At 51.0% G+C, this 10341-nt stretch overlaps 1 protein-coding gene across 1 annotated transcript in view; it reads left to right on the forward strand.

The window, feature by feature from the left end:
• Positions 1-6123, forward strand: part of atg16l2 (ATG16 autophagy related 16-like 2 (S. cerevisiae)) — a 53763-nt gene extending 47640 nt beyond the window's left edge. The window contains exons 17-18 of the mRNA XM_078402916.1: positions 1896-1997; positions 4661-6123. Coding sequence (XP_078259042.1) covers positions 1896-1997; positions 4661-4754 — 196 coding nt within the window. The 3' untranslated portion in view covers positions 4755-6123. The remainder of the gene's footprint in view (positions 1-1895; positions 1998-4660) is intronic.
• The last annotated feature ends 4218 nt before the right edge of the window (positions 6124-10341 follow it).

Consider the following 10341-nt stretch of genomic DNA (forward strand, 5'->3'; position numbering starts at 1 on the left):
TTTTGTGAGCAGTAAGAAGTCCAATCCACGGGTGATGAAGAAGTCGTTGAGGATGAAGGTCTTGTTCTGTAGGGATCTTGCGTTGATCAGGGCCACTTTAGCCGGGGCAACAGGTGAGCTTCGGTCTGGTAGCGGAGTGCTGGAGTAACTCAGCGGGTCAGGCAGCATCTGCGGAAACCACATCTTAAATTAAGTGAACTAAAAACACTCTGTACCAGTCTAATATTATCCTCAACATACTGCCGTCTTGTGACAAGCTTTCTATTTAATGTGGTACAGAACCTCCTGTACGAAGTCTCTGCTTATTCCGGTTTTAGAAAGAAAGAACGGCAGGTGCTAGTTTACAACAACAACAAAAAAGACACGAAGTGCTGGAGTAGCTCAGCGGGTCAGGCAGCATCTGTGGAGAACATGGATAGGTGACGTTTCACAGAGTGCTGGAGTAACTCCGCGGGTCAGGCAGCATCTGTGGAGAACATGGATAGGTGACGTTTCACAGAGTGCTGGGGTAACTCAGCGGGTCAGGCAGCATCTGTGGAGAGAAGGAATGGGTGTCGTTTCACGGGTCGAGACTCTTCTTCAGAGTTTCTCTCAGGAAGAGTGTACCCGATGTTGGGGGAGTCCAGAACCAGGGGTCACACAATTTAAGAATAAAGGGTAGGCCATTTAGGACTGAGATGAGGAAAAACCTTTTCACCCAGAGAGTTGTGAATCTGTGGAATTCTCTGCCACAGAAGGCAGTGGAGGCCAATTCACTGGATGTATTCAAGAGAGAGCTAGATAGAGCTCTTAGGGCTAACGGAATCAAGGGATATGGGGAGAAAGCAGGAACAGGGTACTGATTGTGGATGATCAGCCATGATCACATTGAATGGCGGTGCGTACAGGCTCAAAGGGCCGAATGGCCTCCTCCTGCATCTATTTTGTATGCTTCTATGCAATGGTAAAGCCATGGGATAGATTTATGAATAGAGTTCTGATATCTGCAGTTCCTTCCTACACAGTAGAAGGACATGATTATAATTGAGCCGTCCACAGTGTACAGATACATGACAAAGGGAATAAACGGAATAACGTTTAGTGCTGAATAAAGTCAGTAAAGTCCGATCAAGGATAGTCCGAGGGTCACCAATGAGGTAGATAGTAGTTCAGCACTGCTCTCTGGTTGTGGTAGGATGGTTCAGTTGCCTGATAACAGCCGGGAAGAAACTGTCCCTGAATCTGGAGGTGTGCGTTTTCACACTTCTGTACCTCTTGCCCCGATGGGAGAGGGGAGAAGAGGGAGTGACCGGGGTGAGACTGGTCCGTGATGATGCTGCTGGCCTTGCCGAGGCAGCGTGAGGTGTAGATGGAGTCGGTGGAAATGGCGGTGTAGGAAGTACAGTAACCGCAGATGCTGGTTTACACCAAAGACAGGCACAAAATGCTGGAGTAACTCAGCGGGTCAGGCAGCATCTGTGGAGAACATGGATAGGTGACGTTTTGGGTTGGGACACTTCACACTGAATCTGATGGGGAGGGGGGTGGAGGGGATGGGGGAGAATGCTGGAAGAGGATGGGGCAGGGCAAAGCTTGGCAAGTGATAGGTGGAATGTGCCGGAAGGAACTGCCGATGCTGGTTTACAACGAAGATAGACACAAAATGCTGGAGTAACTCAGCGGGTCAGGCAGCATCTGTGGAGAACATGGATAGGTGACGTTTCACCGAGTGCTGGAGGGTCAGGCAGCATCTGTGGAGAACATGGATAGGTGACGTTTCACCGAGTGCTGGAGGGTCAGGCAGCATCTCAGGAGAGAAGGAACGGGTGACGTTTCGTGTCGGACTGATGGAAGGGAGGCTGGTTCGTGCGACGGTCTGGGCTGCGTCCGTAACTCTCTGCAATTTCTTCCCGCAGTCCCGACGGGAACTTCGCCGCGGCCGGCTCTTCGGACGGATCGCTGCATTTTTGGGATGTCCTCACAGGTTCTGTGGTGACCTCGCTCTCTGGCCAACACAGGTAAGTGGAGGGAGGGCGTGTCATGCGGTGGCTGGCCGGCCGGCCTCTGTGGCCATTCAGCCCATTGGGACAGTACTAGCTGCACGGTGGCGCAGCAGAAGAGTTGTTGCCTTACAGCGAATGCAGCGCCGGAGACTCAGGTTCGATCCCGACTACGGGCGCTGTCTGTGCGGAGTTTGTACGTTCTCCCCGTGACCTGCGTGGGTTTTCTCTTGAGATCTTCGGTTTCCTCCCACACTCCAAAGACGTGCGGGTTTGTAGGTTAATTGGCTCGGTATAAATGTAAAAATTGTCCCTAGTGCGTGTAGGATAGTGTTAGTGTGCGGGGATCGCTGGTCGGCGCGGACCCGGTGGGCCGAAGGGCCTGTTTCCGTGCTGTATCTCTAAATCTAAATCTAAATCTAGCTGCAGGTAAGCACCACCTCGGAGTTACAGGCAGGGTCATCTTTGAATTGAATGAAATTGAATTGAATACATTTTATTAGCCAAGTATCAGCCAAAACATTATGACCACTGACAGGCGAGGTGAATAACATTGATTATCTTGTTACAATGGCACCTGTCAAGGGGTGGGATATATTAGGCAGCAAGTGAACAGTCAGTTCTTGAAGTTGACGTGTTGGATGCAAGAGAAATGGGCAGGAGTAAAGACCTGAGCGACTTTGACAAGGGCCAAATTGTTATGGCCAGACGACTGGGTCAGAGCATCTGTGAAACGGCAAGGCTTGTGGGGTGCTCCCGGTCAGCAGTGGTGAGTACCGACCGACAGTGGTCCGAGGAGGGACAAACCACAAACCGGCGACAGGCAGGGTGTTGGGCGCCCAAGGCTCATCGATGCGCGAGGGCAACGAAGGCTATCCCATCTGGTCCGAACCGACAGAAGGTCGACTGTGACACAAGTCACAGAAAATGTTAATGGTGGTCACGGGAGGAATGTGTCACAATACACAGTGCATCGCACCCTGCTGCGTATGGGGCTGCACACGGAGGACCAACAGCATATTAGGCAGGTGGGCATAATGTTTTGGCTCATCAGGTCGTAATGTTTTGGCTGATCGGTGTACACTTACAAGGAATGTGCCTTGGTGCTTTGCTCACAAGTAACAACACGACATACAATAAACAATTAAGAATAAAATTCTGATAGCCCAGTCCAACACCACACCCACCAGTTAATTCATTAATCTGCCAGTTTAGTTTAGTTTAGAGATACAGTGCGGAAACAGGCCCTTCGGCCCACCGGGTCCGTGCCGCCCAGCGATCCCCGCACACTAACGCTATCCTACACACACTTTTGGGTCAATTTACACATTAACACCAAGCCAATTAACCTACAAACCTGTACGTCTTTGGAGCGCGGGAGGAAAGGGAAGATCTCGGAGAAAACCCACGCAGGTCACGGGGAGAACGTGCAAACTCCGCACAGACAGCACCCGTGGTCGGGATCGAACTCGGGGCTGTCTGCTGTGCCACTGTGCTCCCCCTAGTGGTGGAGGCTGAAAACAGGGAGGGTTTAGCTGTAGGTTTAAATTTGTTATTGTCACGTGTACTGAGGTACAGTGGCCGTCATCAGTCAGAGTATTGAGTATAGGAGTTGGGAGGTCATGTTGCAGTTGTATAAGACGTTGGTGAGACCGCATTTACAATATTGTGTTCAGTTCTGGGCACCGTGTTACAGGAAAGATGTTGACAATCTGGAAAGGGTTCAGAGAAGATTTACGAGGATGTTGCCAGGACTAGAGGGTGTGAGCTACAGGGAGAGGTTGAGCAGGCTGGGTCTCTATTCCTTGGAGCGCAGGAGGATGAGGGGAGATCTTATAGATGTGTACAAAATCACGAGAGGAATAGATCGAGTAGACGCACAGAGTCTCTTGCCCAGAGTAGGGGAATCGAGGGCCAGAGGACATAGGTTCAAGCTGAAGGGGAAAAGATTTCAGAGGAATCCGAGGGGTAACTTTACCACACAGATGGTGGTGGGTGTATGGAACAAGCTGCCAGAGGAGGACTATCCCATCGTTTAAGAAACAGTTGGACAGGTGCATGGATTGGACAGGCTTGGAGGAATATGGGCCAAACGTGGGCAGGTGGGACTAGTGTAGCTGGGACATGTTGGCCGGTGTGGGCAAGTTGGGCCGAAAGGTCTGTTTCCATGCTGTATCACTCTGTGAATAGCAAAGTAGACTTGATGGGCAATTCGGCCTAATTCTGCCATTTAGAGATACAGCGAGGAAACAGGCCCTTCGGCCCATCGGGTCCGTGCCGACCTGCGTTCCCCGCACACGAGCACTCTCTTACGCACACTGGGGACAATTTACAAAAACTTATACCAAGTCTACAAACCTAAGCCGATAAATGTACACACACTAGGGACAATTTTTACATTTACACCAAGCCAATTAACCTCCAAACCTGCACGTCTTTGGAGTGAGGGAGGAAGCCGAAGATCACGGAGAAAACCCACGCAGGTCACGGGGAGAACGTACAAACTCTGTACTGACGGCACCCGTAGTCAGGATGGAACCCGGGTCTCTGGCGCTGGATTCGCCGTAAGGCGGCAACTCTACCGCCGCGCCACCGTGCTGTGTGAGCTTTTGCGTTAAAGATCTTTCCCTCACCTCCGACAGTGTCTGATGCATTCTCCGTCTCACTCGCTTCCTCTCCAGATCCTCCATCAACGCCGTCTCCTGGTCTCTGTCGGGCGAGTATATGGTCAGTGTGGACAGAACAAAGATGGCCAACCTCTGGACCGAGTACTGACACCCACCATCACTGTGTTCGGGCAAGACCACCACAAACTCTCACCACCTCACCAGCTCTGGAGCTGGAGCCTTCTCTGTGACCCTCCCGGTCCACGCTGGCAACATAGACAATAGGTGCAGGAGGAGGTCATTCGGCCCTTCGAGCCAGCACCGCCATTCACTGTGATCATGGCTGATCATCCAAATTCAGAGGATACAAAATGCTGGAGTGACTCTGTGGGACAGGCAGCATCTCAGGAGGGAAGGAATGGGTGACGTTTCGGGTCGAGACCCTTACAAACATAGAAAGTAGATGCAGGAGGAGGCCATTCGGCCCTCCGAGCCAGCACCGCCATTCATTGTGATCATGGTTGACCGTCCACGATCAATAACCCGTGCCTGCCTTCTCCCCACATCCCTTGATTCCACTAGCCCCTAGAGCTCTATCTAACTCTCTTAAATCCATCCAGTGATTTGGCCTCCACTGCCCTCTGTGGCAGAGAATTCCACAAATTCACAACTCTCTGGGTGAAAATGTTTCTTCTCACCTCAGTTTTAAATGGCCTCCCCTTTATTCTTAGACTGTGTGGTCCCTGGTTCTGGACTCCCCCAACATTGGGAACATTTTTCCTGCATCTAGCTTGTCCAGTCCTTTTATAATTTTATACGTCTCTGTAAGATCCCCTCTCATCCTTCTAAACTCCAGTGAATACAAGCCTAGTCTTTTCAATCTTTCCTCGTGTGACAGTCCCGCCATCCCAGGGATCAATCTCGTTCTTCAGAATCTTGTCCAGGATTTTTCCTATCCAAATTCAGCAGCCTGTTCCTGCTTTTCACCCCATATCCCTTGAATTCCTTGACCTAAAACTAAGAGCTAAATCTAACTCTAACTAAATCTAACTCTCTCTTGAAAGATTTAACAGGAATCTGAGGGGGTAACTTTTTCACACAGAGGGTGCTGGGTGTATGGAACGAGCTGCCAGAGGAGGTAGTTGAGGCTGGGACTAGGTTATAATGTTTAAGAGGTTCACTAGGTTAATTCCTGGAATGGCGGGACTGTCGTATGTTGAAATACTGGAGTGGCTAGGCTTGTATACACTGGAATTTAGAAGGATGAGAGGGGACCTTATCGAAACGTATAAGATTATTAAGGGGTTGGACACGTCAGAGGCAGGAAACATGTTCCCAATGTTGGGGGAGTCCAGAACCAGGGGCCACAGTTTAAGAATAAGGGGTAGGCCATTTAGAACGGAGATGAGGAAAAACCTTTTCAGTCAGAGAGTTGTAAATCTAGAATTCTCTGCCTCAGAAGGCAATGGAGGCCAATTCTCTGAATGCATTCAACAGAGAGCTAGATAGAGCTCTTAAGGATAGCGGAGTCAGTGGGTATGGGAAGAAGGCAGGAACGGGGTACTGATTGAGAATGATCAGCCATGATCACGGTGAATGGCGGTGCTGGCTCGAAGGGCCGAATGGCCTCCTCCTGCACCTATTGTCTATTGTCTAAGTGATAGGAGCAGAATTAGGCCATTCGGCCCATCGAGTCCACTCCGCCATTCAATCGCGGCTGATCTATCTCTCCCTCCTAACCCCATTCTCCTGCCTTCTCCCTGTAACCCCTGACACCCGCACTAATCAAGAATCTATCTATCTCTGCCTTAAAAATATCCACTGACTTGTGGCCTCCACAGCCGTCTGTGGCAAAGAATTCCACAGATTCACCGCCCTCTGACTAAAGAAATTCCTCCTCATCTCATATCATCATATCATCATATATATACAGCCGGAAACAGGCCTTTTCGGCCCTCCAAGTCCGTGCCGCCCAGTGATCCCCGCACATTAACACTATCCTACACCCACTAGGGACAATTTTTACATTTACCCAGCCAATTAACCTACATACCTGTACGTCTTTGGAGTGTGGGAGGAAACCGAAGATCTCGGAGAAAACCCACGCAGGTCACGGGGAGAACGTACAAACTCCTTACAGTGCAGCACCCGTAGTCAGGATCGAACCTGAGTCTCCGGCGCTGCATTCGCTGTAAAGCAGCAACTCTACCGCTGCGCTACCGTGCCGCCCTAAAAGTACGTCCTTTAATTCTGAGGCTGTGCCCTCTGGTCCTAGACTCTCCCACTAGTGGAAACATCCTCTCCACATCCACTCTATCCAGACCGCTCACTGTTCTGTACGTTTCACTGAGGTTCCCCCCTCGTTCTTCTCTAGCGCCGTTAGGGTCAGCTATAGGAGGCCCCCGACCCCTCCCCGGGTCACAGAGGGGGTCGGGTGGGGTGGGGGGGTGGGCGAGGAGAGAGACGTGGGTTGTGGGGGGGGAGGAGGGGGGGGGGGGGGAGCCGGTCGAGGGTGATGGAGGAGGCCCTGCCGCAGCCTGGGGCTCGCTTGGATCGGCAACCGCTCCAAGACACATAAGGACAGCACCCGTGGTCAGTATCTGGTCCCCTAATTTGAGGAAGGACGTCCTTGCTATTGAGGCAGTGCAGCGTAGGTTCACCAGGTTAATCCCCGGGATGGCGGGACTGTCATATGAGGAAAGATTGGAAAGACTGGGCTTGTATTCGCTGGAGTTTAGAAGGACGAGAGGGGATCTTATAGAAACGTATAAAATTATAAAAGGACTGGACAAGCTAGATGCAGGAAAAATGTTCCCAATGTTGGGAGAGTCCAGAACCAGGGGCCACACAGTCTAAGAATAAAGGGGAGGCATTTAAACCTGAGGTGAAAAAAATACTTTTTTACCCAGAGAGTTGTGAATTTGTGGAATTCTCTGCCACAGTGGGCAGTGGAGGCTGATTCACTGGATGAATTTAAGATTCAAGATTCAAGATAGCTTTATTGTCATCCAAATTGGACGAAATTCAGTCACCCACAGTCCAACAACAAAAGCATCAAAATAGGCATTAAAATTACACAACCCCCAAAACACACAAAAGAAACATCCATCAAGAAAACATCCATCACAGTGACTCTCCTCCAGTCCTCTCCTCACTGTGATGGAAGGCCACAATGTCTTTTCCCTTCTCCTGCTGTCCTCTCCCGCGGTCAGGTTGTTGTGGTTGCAGGCCTCGCCGGACGGTCCGCAGCGGCCCGAGCCTAAGGCGAGTCGCAGCCGCTCCCGCAGCCTCCGAAGACGGCCGGCTCCGCCGATGATAAGTCCGATCCGGGGCGGGCGAACACGCTGCGGAGAGAGAGAGTTAGATAGAGCTCTAGGGGCTAGTGGAATCAAGGGATATGGGGAGAAGGCAGGCACGGGTTACTGATTGTGGATGATCAGACATGATCACAATGAATGGTGGTGCTGGGTCAAAGAGCCAAATGACCTCCTCCTCCTGCACCTATTGTCTATGTTTACATCGAGCGCATGGACCCAACTTTGGACTTTTTGCAAACGGCGCCAAGATATGGAGACTCGCACGTGTGTGCTCAATGCAGAAAGTTTCCATTTATTGTCACGTGTACCGAGGTACAGTGAAAAGCTTTTGTTGCGTGCTAACCAGTCAGCGGAAAGACAATACATGATTACAATCGAGCCGTCCACAGTGTACAGATACATGATAAGGGAATAACGTTTAGTGCAAGGTAAAGCCAGCAAAGTCCGGTCAAGGATAGTCCGAGGGTCACCAATGAGGTAGATAGTAGTTCAGCACCGCTCTCTGGTTGTGGGAGGATGGTTCAGTTGCCTGATAACAGCCGGGAAGAAACTGTCCCTGTATCTGGAGGTGTGCGTTTTCACACTTCTGTACCTCTTGCCCCGATGGGAGAGGGGAGAAGAGGGAGTGGCCGGGGTGAGACTGGTCCGTGATGATGCTGCTGGCCTTGCCGAGGCAGCGTGAGGTGTAGATGGAGTCGGTGGGAGGGAGGTTGGTTTGTGTGATGGTCTAGGCTGCGTCCACAACTCTCTGCGATTCCTCGCGGGTCTTGGATGGAGCCGTTCCCAGACCGAGCCGTGACACGTCCCAGTAAAATGCTTTCCGCGGCGCATCTGTAGAAGTTGGTGAGAGTTGTTGGGGACGAGCCGGACTTCAACGAGCCTTCTGAGGAAGGGGATGCGTTGGGGGGCTTTCTTGGTCGTTGCTTCAATATGGGTGGTCCTGGAGAAGTTCACTAGGCAACGCACACATGACGATAAAGAACCATTGAGCAATAGACAATAGGTGCAGGAGGAGGCCATTCGGCCCTTCGAGCCAGCACCGCCATTCAATGTGATCATGGCTGCTCATTCTCAATCAGTACCCCGTTCCTGCCTTCTCAAGGGCGGCACGGTGGCGCAGCGGTAGAGTTGCGGCCTCCAGCGCCGGAGACCCGGGTTCCATCCCGACTACGGGCGCTGTCTGTACAGAGTTTGTACGTTCTCCCCGTGACCTGCGTGGGTTTTCTCCTAGATCTTCGGTTTCCTTCCACACTCCAAAGACGTGCAGGTTTGTAGGTTAATTGGCTTGGTGTAAATGTAAATTGTCCCTAGTGTGTGTAGGATAGTGTTAGTGTGCGGGGATCGCTGGTCGGCGCGGACTTGGTGGGCCAAAGGGCCTGTTTCTGCGCTGTACCTCTAAACTAAACTAAAGGGTAAAGAGACCTTCCTTCCTCTGATCAAGAAGGGAGTTTGATGCTGGCTAATTTGAGCCAAAACAATTGACTGGAAAATCAAGGGAAAGACTCAATCCGGACTTCATTTTCTGCAGTAGTTAATGTCACAGAATGATACAGCGTGGAAACAGGCCCTTCGGCCCAACTCGCCCACACCGGCCAACAAAGTCCCAGCTACCCTAGTCCCACCTGCCTGCACTTGGTCCATATCCCTCCAAACTTGTCCTATCCATGTACCTGTCCAACTGTTCCTTAAACGATGGGATAGTCCCAGCCTCAACTACCTCCTCTGGCAGCTCGTTCCATACACCCACCACCCTCTGTGTGGAAAAGTTACCCCTCGGATTCCTATTAAATCTTTTCCCCTTCACCTTGAACCTATGTCCTCTGGTCCTCGATTCCCCTACTCTGGGCAAGAGACTCTGTGCATCTACCCGATCTATTCCTCTCATGATTTTGTACACCTCTATAAGATCTCCCCTCATCCTCCTGTGCTTCAAGATTTAGAGTCCTAGCCTGCTCAACCTCTCCCTGTAGCTCACACCCTCGAGCCCTGGCAAATTCCTCGTAAATCTCTGCGCCCTTTCCAGCTTGACAACATTCTTTCCTGTAACACGGTGCCCAGACCCTGGAGGAGAATTGACTTTGTGAATGGTGATATTAGCGAAGGGACTGTCAGTCACAGGAATAAATATAGAAATATTGAAAGTAGGTGCAGGTGGAGACCATTCTGCCCATCGAGCCAGCACCGCCATTCAACATGATCATGGCTGATCATCCACAATCAGTACCCCGTTCCTGCTTTATCCCCATATCCCTTGATTCCGTTAGCCCTAAAAGCTAAATCAAACTCTCTCTTGAAAACATCCAGTGAATTGGCCTCCACTGCCTTCTGCGGCAGAGAATTCCACAGATTCACAACTCTCTGGGTGAAAAAGTTTTTCCTCATCTCAGTCCTAAATGGCCTAACCCCTTATTCTTAAACTGTGTGACCCCTGGTTCTGGG

Source organism: Rhinoraja longicauda, chromosome 7 (assembly GCF_053455715.1).
Source record: "Rhinoraja longicauda isolate Sanriku21f chromosome 7, sRhiLon1.1, whole genome shotgun sequence".
Taxonomy (NCBI): domain Eukaryota; kingdom Metazoa; phylum Chordata; class Chondrichthyes; order Rajiformes; family Arhynchobatidae; genus Rhinoraja; species Rhinoraja longicauda.